Raw genomic sequence first — 14,068 nt, 5'->3', positions numbered from 1 at the left:
CACAATCCCACAGATTCCTAAATTGCTATGCAAGCTGATAAGGTGGTAAAGAAAGCATACGGTGTGCTGTCCTTCATTATGCATGGGATTGAGTTCAGGAGCTGCAAACTAATGTTACAGCTCTATTAGGATGCAGAAACTTTAGGGAAAGTGCAAAGATTTACCAGGATGTTGCCTGGATTACAGAACATGTCTTATGAGGAAAAGCTGAACGAGCTACGGCTTTTACTTTGAAACGGAGGATGAGATTGATAACAATGTATAAGATTATGAGGGGCACAGACAGAGTGGACAGTAAATGCCTTTTTCCAGGGTGGCTTAAGCCAATACCAGAGGACATCCGTTTATGGTGAGTGGAGAAAAGTTTAGGGGAAATATAAGAGGTAGATTTTTGTTTTAATTACATAGTGTGGTAGTTGCCTTGAATGCAATGTCAGGGGTGCTTGTAGAGGCTGATACAATCGGGACATTTAAGAGTCTTTGACAGGCACATGATGTAAGAAAATGATGGGTTATAGGTTGTGTAGAAGGAAGGATGAGATCGATTGTGGAGTTTGCTAATATAGTTTAACACATCATACGCTAAAGGGGCCATACTGTAGAATTCATGACAGCATTTATGTTCCACTTGAGGCTCCCTCAAATCAACATTACTCTCCATTTCCATGCTTGATTGCCCAGTCCCCCTTTAATGCACTTGTACAATGCATCTCTCTGGGATGCATGGGCTGTCCAGTGAGGGTAGCACCTCTGGAGAAGGGGCTTGTCGTGTCCATTCCAGGGCAGCTGACTCCCTCTTGGTCCCCGTTGGACACACAGCTCTCACCTGCTGCGTTGAGAACGGCTATACCCTGGTGGGATAGGGACATGCCTGTCCCAGCATGCAAAGTCAGCTCCAGCAGACTGGGAAAATGAGATCAACACTGAGATCTAACGGTCAGGAAGGTGGTACTACAACACTCCATGGGGAGCAAAAGGCATGACAAGTCATGGTCATCCACTGCAAAAAGGAACACCCCAGTTTGTGATGCTCGTTGATACACTGGACCCAGAATTCTGAGGTTGAGAGGGTGAAACTGCCTCAATGCAACCGCTCTTCCAGTCTAAAAACTCTCCTGCACAGGTTTCCTGTCATCGTTGGACACAATGGACATCCACCACAATGCATCTCAATCAATCTAGGCAACAGAGTTCCACATCACTACACGTTGATTAGAATTTATTTTTCATGATTTCCCTTGGTAACCATCTCATATTACTGGCTGCAAACATTGTCTGTATCCACTCGAGCAAAATCTTTAATTAATTTAAAGATATCTTTTGGGAAAGCTTCATTGTTATTGATTTCTCTGACTAGCCAATTCTCAATAGATTTTTCAAGATATTGACATCCTCGGAAAGGCTTTTGTCAATATATTCTCCAGGAGATGACAGTGATTTACCATCTTAAGCCACAATAAGTCTCACTGTCAGGTAAAACTACTCCCAAATGCTGTTGGGTAGTGAAGTTGATGACTTAGATCAAGCAAAGGAAGTGACAATTTTATGGTCAGAAAGTGTGTAACCTGGAGGGAAACTTGCAATGGTTGTGCTGCCATCGTCCTTTTTTTGTGGTAGACGTCACAGATTTGGCAGATGCCACTGGAGCAATCTAAAGTAAATAACTACTGTGCATTATGGAGATGATGCATACTGCAATAGTGGACCAGTGATGGAAAATGTATAGTTCAGTTGCTGGATGCTTTGCTTTGTCCTAGTGGGTACTGCATTTCTTAAATCTTGCTGCAACTGCACTCATCAAAGCAAGTGGAGAGTATGCAATCTCGCTTCAGTTAGTGACGTCAGAAAATGCCAACTGTCTGCAAAATTCCTAGTCCTTGAACTGGTCTTGTAGCACCAATAAATATGTCCAGAGTGATACTGGTTAATTGCAATTGTAAATTCTCATGGTCAGATTCATAGAGGCATCATCATCATTACCTACCATGTCACACCTGGGTGATCATGGTCTCCATGAACATGATTGGTCTTGGCAAATTTTTCTACAGAAGTTGTTTGCAATTGCCTTCTGGGCAGTGTCTTTACAAGACAGGTGACCCCAGCTATTACAAATACTCTTCAGAGATTGTCTACCTGGTGTCATAGAGACAATATAGTATGAAAACAAGCTCTTTGGACCACAGAGCTCCATGGCAACCATCAAGCACCCAAATACACTAACTTATTTTACTCTCTTCATTTATCCTCTTCTAGCTCAGTTTTCATCATCAAAACTGTACTGGCCAGCGTTTACATCATCAGCAAGCTTTCTAATGGCTCTTAAAGACTTCAATAAAAAGGGCACATCAATATCCACATTAATCTGCTTTCTGCTATTTGAATCCAACTTCCCACTACTTTTTGAAACCCAAAATCTTTTAATTTTAATTTGATTTCTTTTCCAAATGTCTTCTGAAAATCCATTTAGAAAAATTTAAATGCACTGCATTTAACTGTTATATGAAGGTTGAGCAAGGATAATCTCTCAGTTTTTATAACATAAATCAATGGCAAGCATCTAAGAAATTAGCTTAACCAATGGCAAGTGTCTCACGTGATCTGATCATATTGGGTTGGGGCGGTCTTTCCACTGACAGCTGAAAGGGTCTGAGTTAAGCTAAACCATTGGACCAGAACAAGTAGGTTTCTAAATAATCAATGGTCCATCTTAGTACGTACATTTCAATGGAGCATATGCTTTCTCCACTGAAACTTTATACCAAAATAAAGTCAGATAACAATGAAATTATCATAAATTTCATTCAAGAGAAATAAATTGACAACAAATTCAATAAAAATGATTGGAGGTGATGTATAGTGGTTAGTGCTGCTGTCGTCACAGAGCAACAGAGATCTGGATATGATCCTGACTTTACGTGCCATCTGTGCAGAGATTTTATATGACCGTGTGGGTTTCCTCCAGTTTCCTTCTATGGTCCAAAGCTGTGGTGGCTATTATAAAGTGCTTCTTAGTGGCAAAAAAAAATGATACGGATGTTTATAGGTCTGAGAGAAAGAATAGTTTGTAGAGCATCAGGAGAAGGGAATGGGACTAAAAGTGTTAATTTGCTGCACTGGCGTGGGACCAAATCAGGTGAATGTCCTCTGTCTGTGGTATAAGTAAACAATTTCCAAAAAAAAATCAATCCTCCTGAATGAAATTGCACATTCTGCACCATGACAAGTCTACTTATATATTTTTTTAATTTAGAAAGATCTAATGAGTAAACTCAGTTGAAAGCACTTATTTTGAACACTAATACACACCTGACCCGTGGTAGTGCCAACAACCATGTGTAATGCTCCTTTGAACTTCAACGCAGAAATAGAAGGTAAGCCATCAATCCTATAATTAAAAGTACAAGAAATAGTATGTACGTCAAGAATAGTACATGCATTAATTGGATAAAACCTTAGTTTCATTTGCCAAATTTCTCCAATGTGAAAAGGTGATCTACATTTGCTGCATTAAATGCTCGAATAATATTCAACCATTTGTAAGATGATAAATCAAACCATGATAAAATAGGCGATTTGTGCTTCAGTCTCAATTCCTTCTGTTATTTTCATTAACAACTAGACTTAGTAGGTTAGTTCCAAGTTTGGAGCATTCTAATAGACATAGAATAGTACAGGACAGTACAGGCCCTTCGGCCCACAATGTTGTGCCGACCCTCAAACCCTGCCTCCCATATAAGCCCCCACCTTAGATTCCTCCATATACCTGTCTAGTAGTCTCTTAAACCTCACTAGTGTATCTGCCTCCACCACTGACTCAGGCAGTGCATTCCACGCACCAACCACTCTCTGAGTAAAAAACCTTCCTCTAATATCCCCCTTGAACTTCCCACCCCTTACCTTAAAGCCATGTCCTCTTGTATTGAGCAGTGGTGCCCTGGGGAAGAGGTGCTGGCTATCCACTCTATCTATTCCTCTTATTATCTTGTACACCTCTATCATGTCTCCTCTCATCCTCCTCCTCTCCAAAGAGTAAAGCCCTAGCTCCCTTAATCTCTGATCATAATGCATACTTTCTAAACCAGGCAGCATCCTGGTAAATCTCCTCTGTACCCTTTCCAATGCTTCCACATCCTTCCTATAGTGAGGTGACCAGAACTGGACAGAGTACTCCAAGTGTGGCCTAACCAGAGTTTTATAGAGCTGCATCATTACATCGCGACTCTTAACTACTCTAGAACTACTCTTACGTGTCATTTACATCCTATGGTGAAGGAGGAGGAGGACAAGCAGCACATAATATCATAAAGTACACAAAGAACATAAGCCTTAATACAGAAATACAAGAGCAAGCTGATGCAAGAAGTTGGATCAACGATCTGCTGGAGAAATTCAGCAAGTTGAACAGTATCTGTTGGGAGTGGTGGGTGAGAAATTGTTGAGTTTGACAGCTGAAACCTGAACTGACCAAAGTCAGTGTATTGTAAAAGGCTAATCTCTGTATTGTCGAATCGTTGAATGTCTCCCCGTGAAACTGGTGGGACTTGTGAAGATTGGTGACAAGTGATGATTGGTTCTTGCTTGGTGGTTTGAGCTGGTACTAATGTATTGGTTCACTTACTGTAGCATTTCATATCACTGGAGAGGGTATAAAGGTAGAGTTTTCGGGGGGGTGGGGCTTGGGGGTAGTTCTTTGAGGCCTCACCAATGGGCTGCTCGTGAACGGCACTGCAGGTTGGCAGAACGGAAGGTGTGCTGCAATGAGAGGGGCCCCGAGTATAGCTATACAAGTATTTTGTCCTAATAAACTAAATTTTATAGTCTTAAGTAAATAATTGGAGTTTGAATCTTTCTGCCTATCTGAGCAACGAAACATTTTGGTGTAGTTGACTAAGGATCTGGCAGGTGCACCAATAACTCTGCAGGATTTGGCAACATGGTGGACTATGGTGATTTGATGGATTGGAGAGACGAGCTGGATCCCCAAAAGGGAAAGATGGGACATCATCTTGTGTCTATACTAAAGGGGTTAAGGGTTCCTTAGAAAGAGGGGGAGCCAGAAAGGAGCTTTTTTGCCACTAGCAGCCATCATAAAACAATAGAAGACCATCTCTTGAAAAGATGAGGAAATGGAGAACCTTAAACACAAGGTGGAGATACTGAATCAGCACTGCACAACCATGATGAAGGCCACCAGCCAGTGCAGACCTGGGCTAAAGCGATTGAGCAAGAGCGTCAACATCGTCGAAGTCCTGCAGCAAGAAATGGCGTGAAGGGCTAATTGGCAATAGAACCCAGAGTAGGTCTAGAGATATTTGGTTTGATGGTGAGGATCAGGAAGAGAGAATCGAATGTCACCATCCTTCTTAAGCACCCCCCTCCAAAGCCATTGAAAGCACAGCCAACTAAGATTACTACATCCAGAGAAACAGTCTGACCAATCTCCCTCTCCAAGTACCCCTCAGCTTGTAGAGACTCCTTGCACAATCCCGTACCCCATGTCATCCAGCTAGAGGAAGAGCAGAGTGATGACCCAAAATGGTGATCACCTCGGCAGTGACTAAGGACTATTCCAAAGAATTGGTGGAGCCAGGGTATCAGTACAGACTGAAAAGGGTGGGGGGGTGGGGTAGAACCATTAACAGTGTGGTCGTTAAGGACATGGGGGGCAGGAGTGATCTTATCCAACCAAAATGGGTACCCTGAGAGGATCATCACCAAACAATGGGGTAAACAATGCCCAATAGGGGATGCTTGGAGAGGAACGGTCTTCGCAGTAAAGGTTAAGCAACACTTCCTGTTAGATTGGGATTTAAAATCTGGAGGAGTGCAGCACAGTGGAGGAGGGGACTAAGGCTCTTTGTCAGTGGGCCCTGAATACTGGGATTTAGAAGGGTGAGGAAAGTCTGCCAGATGGTCGAAAGTTCATCTCGACCATGGTAGGGTACCTGGGAAAAATGGAATAATACTTCACATTTTAGGACAGGTAGAAGGGCAATAGCTGTAGGATAGCCAATCGGGCTCTTGGAGAATTTGGAACATGTAGGTGGAGCTTGTAGTTAGGTAAGGAAGAGAAGAAAGCAGAACGGGGGCGGGGGGGGGGTGTCATCCTGCCTGACCCGTAAGATGTTCTTGGCCCTGCTCAAGGCAGACACCCCAAAGGAGCAGATGAGCAGATGGACTTGTATGCTTTATGGAAAGACCACTGTCAAAATGAAATGGGAGACGAGTTGCGGGGCAGGGGGCGTGGGTTTGAGGAGACAAGAGGGCTGATTTCAAACCAATGGGGAGGATTGTTCCTTGTTTCCACCCTTAAGGTACTACAGAAAAGTCCTTAGAGACTTGCAGCAGCAGGGCTCCAACAGTGGGTGGCACCTTCTCGCCCCACTTCTGTAGGGGTGTGGCCAGGGAGCCCAGTGTATATGCTCAGTAACCCTTTCCCAGCCAAAGGACCCAAGGCCATATGGTACATTGGGGAAAATGAAATGTACAATGATGCATGGCACCAATCGATACACCATTATTGCCAGGCAACCCCAACAGGTGGAGAGGTCCCCAGCTGATGATAGAAGGACTGGGAGGGTCACTCATTCTGGCCCATGCGGTTACAGTAAGACAGGTATTGGCTTGGAACAGCATTGTACCATCCCCCAAGTGCATTTTGGGTATAAACGTGCTGAAAGGTTGGTCCCTACAGACCAATAGGGGCTGTTAACTTTTAGGGTGGACTTGTGCAATAGTATCAGTGAGATGATCAAGTGGAAGCCCCTCGTAATCCTGCCTCCAACGAAGTTGGTGAACATCAAGCAGTACCACATCTCAGGTGGCACCAAAGAGATGGGGAAACAGTGGAAGCACTGATGAAGGAAGGGGTTATTCAGACAACAACATCCCCCTAAAACAGCCTAAGGTGGCCTGTAAGGAAGGGGGATGGATCATGGTGGATGATGACAGACTTTAGACAATTTACAAGCATTTCCCATCCCTCATTGTGGCTGTCCTGGTTGGCTTATTTGCCGCTTAAAAAGTCGCTTCCGTCGTGTCGGTCATTGATTGGTACTATGTTTAAAGGTTACAGCCATTCTTTCCCATTGGTTGCCCTGCGCGCCATGACACTGGTGTCTGGTTTCAGGCACCTCAGGGGTACAAGAACAGCATGTCAGGGAGACTTGGCCTCTGTCCTTTTATCCTCAAGCATGTTTCATACTCAGGTCGTGGCCAGTGCTGAAGAACCACTGGGAAAGTATGTTCTAGACTCAAGGCCCAGCCGCACTCCTAGCTAAGTATCTGTTTGTTGAATATTTAGTTTTGTAGTTTGTGCAACTTGGGAAACTTTGGATGCTTGGTTGAATCTTTTACTGCCTGTAAATAAATGATTAATATGTTTAATCATAATAAGTGTCTTCTGTCTCACTCACCAAATCTGTGAACCTGCTTCCAAGTTATCCTGGATATAATGACAGTGGGGGAAGCAATAGACAAGGTAGTTACCTTCCTGAGGGTGAGAGGATGGACAATTAATCCCAACAAGATTAAGAGCCCCAGCCAGAAGGTTTTGTTCCTGGGAATACAATGGTATTCTGGACAGCAGGAAATAACAGCAAAGGTCAAACAAAAAATATTGCAAGCAGCGGCCTCCACTTCTAAAGAGGTCCAGCATTTTGTGGGGCTACTTGGGTATTAGTGGAACATATTCCCCACCTAATGATGATACTAAGATTATCTCAGGTATCATGGGGTAAAAACTCCTTTCTAATGGGGTCCTGATCAGCATGCCACCTTTAAGACAGCCAAACAAGTGCTGAACAGGCCCTCCCCCGGCCCCTAGACAATTTAGAGTACCTATCCAACTGCAGGTCACTGCCACCTTTCGAATGGTTGGAGTCTGTGCCAGCTAATCCCCTTGGGGTTTTGGACTAAGTCTCTTCCTGAGGTGCAACCAGATATACGACTTTTGAAAGACAGCTCTTAGTCTGTTACGGACCGTCTGAGCCACCAAGCAGATGGGCTTGGAGACTGTGGTCTTGTGACTCCACCTAGCCATTATGCAATAAGTGAAATCTGATAAGGTGACGCACAAAGGTCAAGTTCAGCACAGAACTGGTACATAGCAGATCAGATGAAGAAAGGCTCCGATGGGGTGAGCCAACTCTATGAGCAAGTTATGATTCTAGCTACTATTGACTACAGCACAAGTTGCTGCCCCCGAACCCTCACCTATACAATGGGGCAAACTGTATGATGACCAAACTCTGGAAGAGAAAAAGCTAGTGGTTCACTGACGGCTCCAACAGTTGGCAGGGTGGCAAAGTGTTGGAAGGGTAATGCAACAAGGAAATTGGTAACAGCTGAGGGGGAGGGAGGATACAGCCAGCTGGAAGAACTGGTGGCCTCAACACTGGCACTACGTAAGGTCACAGGACCAGTGTGAATATATACCAGCTCCTGGGCTATGGCAAAAGGGATGGCTATATGGATGTCCCAATGGCATGGGCTAAATTGGGAGATACATGGATGGCCTCCTTGGGAACAATCCTATTACAGAATATGGAATGATGCCCAGCAGTGACAGAACACAGTATGCCATGTCGATGCCCACACTCCTCATGACACGGCGGAAGCAGTACACAACACCACTGTTGTTAGAACTGCTCAGACAAGGACAGCCATGGCTATCTCAGAGGAGGAAGGTAGAAGTTGTTTGGCTGCGAAGAGTCAGCATCTAGAAGTAGGAGTAAGGAAATTGGCAGATAACCAAGGGGTGGCACTGACATCCTAAAGAAGTGGCAGCGAATTATTTAGCACGCCAGGTGAAGCCAAGGGGATAGTTGGTAGGACCCTGGGGGCAACTCCAGAGAGGTACAGGCACAGGTTAGATTTGGCAAGTGGTCAACTTGAACTCCAGACTTGGAGGACAGGGAGGGTCCTGACACTGCCAGTCTGATCCCCAAAAGTAGAGGAGGTGGAATTGGGGAAGGCATGGGTACAACAACTAACCAGGTCACAGGAGAGGAGGGAGATAGTGGTGTGAGGGCTGGGTAACATGTAGTGGGTGGCAGTTCCGAGAGAACAAGGAATTGGTGTCTAGGCATCCAATGATTACCTAAAAGGAAGTGATAGCGTGCTTCCCTACATTGCTGCTGCTCCTCACCACAACAGTGATGGTGATCTTGACTAATAGTTTCCTCAGAATGTGGTATGAATATGGTTATTGCCTGAACACAAAATGCTGAATATGCTCCCGGATTCCAATGCACTCAGGCATGGGAGTACTGATCCCTGTCCATCTGAATGACACCAAATACTGGGCATCGATTGAATCCATCATGAATTTGTCAGCCATGATTGTTGATGGGACTATAAAAGGAATACTTAAGGAATAGTATGTACAGGCATATGATCAAATAAGACCAATGTAGCGAAATGAATGTAATACCTCGATCCTGGAATAATTGCCAGTGCTGCTATGATGGGCAAGTTCTGATGAGGAATAGCTCGTGTACCTCTGCGCACTTTAACGGTGCAGAGTAATATGGCACTACTACAGTAGGAACATACTGCTTGGGGGCCAGTGTGTTCCACGCCAAATGGCACTTACTGGTGTGCAACCCTTGGGTTGGTCTGGTTGTCGTTGCCACCTGGGGTATGTCATGTCATTTGTGATGATCTGACTGATTATCTGACCCACGAGTCAAAATGCCAGAAAAGGAGGTCAATTGGTTCTGGATGATGGCTTTTCCCCTGTATGGTACTGCTTTGTTTTGAAGTGAAGTTATTCTGATGGTCTCAGCCAGAATAGAATGGCACTGGATTATATCCTGGCACAGGAAGGAAGTGCCTGTGGCATAATAGGCCAGGACTGTTGTACACATATCCTTAATGAATCAAAGAATATAACAGATTTGGCTGACCATATCCAATAATCACTAGATATCAATTCCATAACTATTAGGTACCAGGAAGGAGTTGGTGACCCTTTGGCAAGCCAGGTGGGCTACTGTAGTGCACTGGGATATGCTTTAGCCCTATTGTTAAATGCTTAGTAGTTTAACAATTTGCCTGTAATATGGTGGGGCGCCCGTGGGCCGGATGCAATGGGTTGTGACATTCAAGGGATATAAAGGGTTAATCTTTGTGCTTGTTGAATGTCTCGCCAGTGGCCTTGGATGTACGTGAACTAGCTGCAGAAGCTATGATTACAACCATGGGATACAAATGTGAGAATACAACCGTGGGAACATGAGGGTTAGGAACATAGAGGTGGGACTTGTGAAGAGCAGTGGCAATTGATGACTGGTTCAGTGGTTTGTGCTAGTGCCAATGTATTGGTCCACTTACTGCAGCATTCTTATCTATGGAAAGGGTATAAAAGTAGAGCAAGAGCATTCAGGAGGTTTGGGGATAGTTCAAGGCCTCATGGATGGGCTGGTCATAAATGACACCGGAAATGGTGTGCTGCAATGAGAGGGGCCTGTGCATGCCTAGATAAGTATTTAATGCTTGCTTTGTTCAGTCATAATAATAGTTTTGTAGTTCTTGGTAAATAATTTGTGATTGTGTCTTTCTGCCTATCCGATCCAGATCAGAGAACCTTTGTTTTAATGAAATCGTCATGAACCTCTACAATATTGAATCTGTTCCACCATTTGATCACAGCTGATTTGTTATCCCTCTCGATCCCATCCTCCTGCCACTCTCTGTAACCTTAGATGCTCTTACTAATTAAGGATTTATCAAACTCCTCTTTGAATATACTCAATGACTTGGCCGCCAGAGCCGAATGTAGCAATGCATTCCATAGATTAAACACTCTGCTCCGCCCGCACGCAGATTAATGAATATTGAAAGACGATGGTGTGGCTGGTAGGGCTCTCCTCTCCAGGGTACTGCCACCTTGTCTTGGTGGAGAGGCTTATATGATCTTGGGAACCTGAGAGCGATGCTTCCTGGAACTTAGCTCCTGGTAGGGTCACCCATGGTGGTAAAGTCAAGGGGGAAGATCCAAATAAACTGTGATCCAACCAAAATCTCAATGGTGGAGCGGGCAGAAGATGGTGGTAAATTACAGTTCTGAGATTCCTGACACTATGAGGACCACCACAATGGCTACGAAGGCAGAGGAAGGCTGCAGCAGAAGAGGGCCCCCAATCATCTTTGTCTCCGTGCCATTGGATTCTGGCCCTTTCTCTGTCAAGGACCATGTGGTGGCTCCTTGTGCATCAGTCTCCCCATGTTAAAAGACTTCATGCACAGGCATTTCTCCTGGTTTGGTAATCTCATCGACCAGCTTGGACAAAGTCCTGTGGCGATCAGGAAGTGGTGACAGGATCGGGAAAATGAAGTCTGTGAACTCCCAGCCACAACCAGGCATACAGACAGTGAGTGTTAGATACAGTCGTCTTGCTCTTGGATGGAGACAGAGAGAGCTTTTTGGCAGCTGCACCCATGACTGAGCAGCCCTATTTAGGACCCACTCTGCTCACCCCACATAGGAAAGGGTCTAGAAAAGGTGCCCTTAAAAAAAAAGCCTGCCTCCTCATTCCTGATTGGATTACTACATCCAGTGGGATCACCAAACTGCGCTCTGAAACAAAAGCATATGAATTTTGGAGCCTGGAATGTGTGGACACTTATGGACCAAGAAACCAGCGACCACCTCAAAATTGATCCGGCCGTTCTCTCGGAATCACGATTGGCCGAGGAAGGACAATTGAAGAAGGATGAATACACCTCTTTCTGGAAGGGTAAGTCAGCAGATGATCCAGAATCAACACAGTTGGATTCTCCATAAAGAACAGCATCATCAGTCACTTCTCCAAATTGCCAGTTGGCATCAATGAACACCTCATGACTATGCACCTTAAGCTCATGAACAACCAAATGGCTATTGCCATGAGTGCCTATGTTCCAACCGCAGACTCACCAGACCTCCTAATACACCAACCTAGGCTGCAAACTATCAGATATTCCCAAGGAAGATGAGGTAATTCTTGTTGGAGACTTCAAAGCTAGAATTGGCAAAAACAGCAACTCCTGGAAAGGCACAATTGGGAAGGAAGGTGTTGGCAACATCAACTCCAATAGAGTGCTCTTACTCTTCAAGCGCGTTGAACATGACCTGATCAATACCAACACCCTGTTCCGCCAGAAAAATAAGGTGAAAACTTCGTGGATGCATCCCCATTCAAAGACCTGGTATCTTATAGATTATGTCATTGTTCGGAGGAGGGATCACAAAGACAAAGGATAAAAGAGCCATGATCAGTGCTGCTGATGGCTGGACAGACCACCAGCTTATTCATTCACAAATGACCATCAAAATCATGTGGAGAGTAGTGTGCAAAAGAAGCTGAGCCATCCCAGGCCCAACATGGAGAGCCTAAAAGACACAGCAAAGGTACAACATCTCCAAATTGCCCTCTCTGAAAGACTCCCAAAGCAGCATTTCGAAGGACAATGAAGCACACTGGACCTCCATTCTTGATATTTGTAAAAACATTGGATACAAGACCAAGAAGAACAAAGTTTAGTTTGATGAAAGTGACAATGAAGTAGAAGAGTTAATCAACAACAAAAGGAAAGCTTTCCGTGCCTGGCAGAAGGACATCAATTGCAAGGTAAAGTGAGAAACCCACTCCAAAGCTAAGGCAATAGTCCAGCTTAGCCAGGGAAATAAGGAATCAGCAGTGGACTGAGAGGGCCCTAGAAATACAGCAGCTTGCTCACTCTGGTGATATCAGGGATTTCTTTATTGCACCAAGGCACAGTATCGCCCAAACCATCGTCGCTTAAATCCCTTCGCTCCAAAGATGGACAAAGGCTGTTAAAGGACAATGGTGCCATCAATTCTCAACGGAAGGAACACTTTCAGGAGCTACTTTGTCATAACACCACTGTTGACACTGAAATCATCAACCAGCTCCCACAGCGACGCATGAAGGAAGACACAAGTAAGCCTCCTAGCATCAAAGAGTTGCAGACGGCTTGCAAGAAATTGAGGAACAACAAGGCCACTGGGCCTAATGCAATTCCAGCAGAAATCCTCAAGGAAGGTGGCATAGAACTTATAAATCATACTTATGACCTGCTTGTCAAGATCTGGGACCAAGACAGGATTCCGGCTGATCTCAGGGATACACTTCAAAAATTATAGAGGCATCTCTCTCCTCTCTACAACAGGAAAGGTAGTCACCCAAATTTTCTGTGAACAACTTTCACCTCTGGGAGAAGACCTCTTGCCCAAGTCTCAGTGTGAGGAACACATGACATGATTTTTACAGCATGTCAATTGCAGGAGAAAACCCAAGAACAAAATCTAGAACTTTATATGGCCTTCATAGACCTTACAAAAACACTGGACTATAAATTGTCCTGCCTTTTGGCAGGTACCGTCCAAAATCGGGTGCCTAGAGAAATACCTCAACATCCTGCAGCTCTTACACAATGATATGAGTGCAACAGTGGCTCTGAAACAGCACTTTTTAAGGTTGAGACAGAGTCAAACAGGGGTGCGTCATTGCCCCAACTTTGTTTGCCATTGTTATTCCAACCATTCACCTCACAGGCCAAGACTTCCCACAAGGGTTCCTGTACTGCGGAAGACGTCCTGCCTTGTCCCTGTGCCGAAGACGCCGCGCCCCAGCGGCCTCAATGACTACAGACCGGTGGCATTGGCCTCCCACATCATGGAGACCCCGGAGAGACTTGTTCTGGAGCTGCTCTGGCCTATGGTCAGGCCACACTTAGATCCCCTCCAGTTCGCCTACCAGCCCCGACTAGGAGTTGAGGATGCCATCGTCTTCCTGCTTAACCGTGTCTACGCCCACCTGGACAAGCCAGCGAGCATTGTGAGGGTCATGTTTTTTGACTTCTCCAGTGCGTTCAACACCATCCACCCTGCTCTGCCGGGGGAGAAGCTGACAGCGGTGCAGGTGGATGCTTTCCTGGTGTCATGGATTCTTGATTACCTGACTGGCAGACCACAGTACGTGTGCTTGCAACACTGTGTGTCCGACAGAGTGATCAGCAGCACTGGGGCTCCACAGGGGACTGTCTTGTCTCCCTTTCTCTT

The 14,068-nt window shown here is 45.1% G+C and overlaps 1 protein-coding gene across 1 annotated transcript in view; it reads right to left on the bottom strand.

Moving 5' to 3' along the window:
* nol10 (nucleolar protein 10) overlaps positions 1 to 14,068 on the bottom strand; it is a 126,803-nt gene that overhangs the window by 67,099 nt on the left and 45,636 nt on the right. Inside the window, exon 10 of the mRNA XM_063037585.1 lies at positions 3,307 to 3,385. Within this exon, the coding sequence (XP_062893655.1) occupies positions 3,307 to 3,385 (79 nt within the window). The remainder of the gene's footprint in view (positions 1 to 3,306; positions 3,386 to 14,068) is intronic.

Source organism: Mobula hypostoma, chromosome 2 (genome assembly GCF_963921235.1).
Source record: "Mobula hypostoma chromosome 2, sMobHyp1.1, whole genome shotgun sequence".
NCBI lineage: Eukaryota > Metazoa > Chordata > Chondrichthyes > Myliobatiformes > Myliobatidae > Mobula > Mobula hypostoma.
Note: the sequence above shows the minus strand (reverse complement) of the source record. Positions and strands in the feature narration are given on the sequence as shown.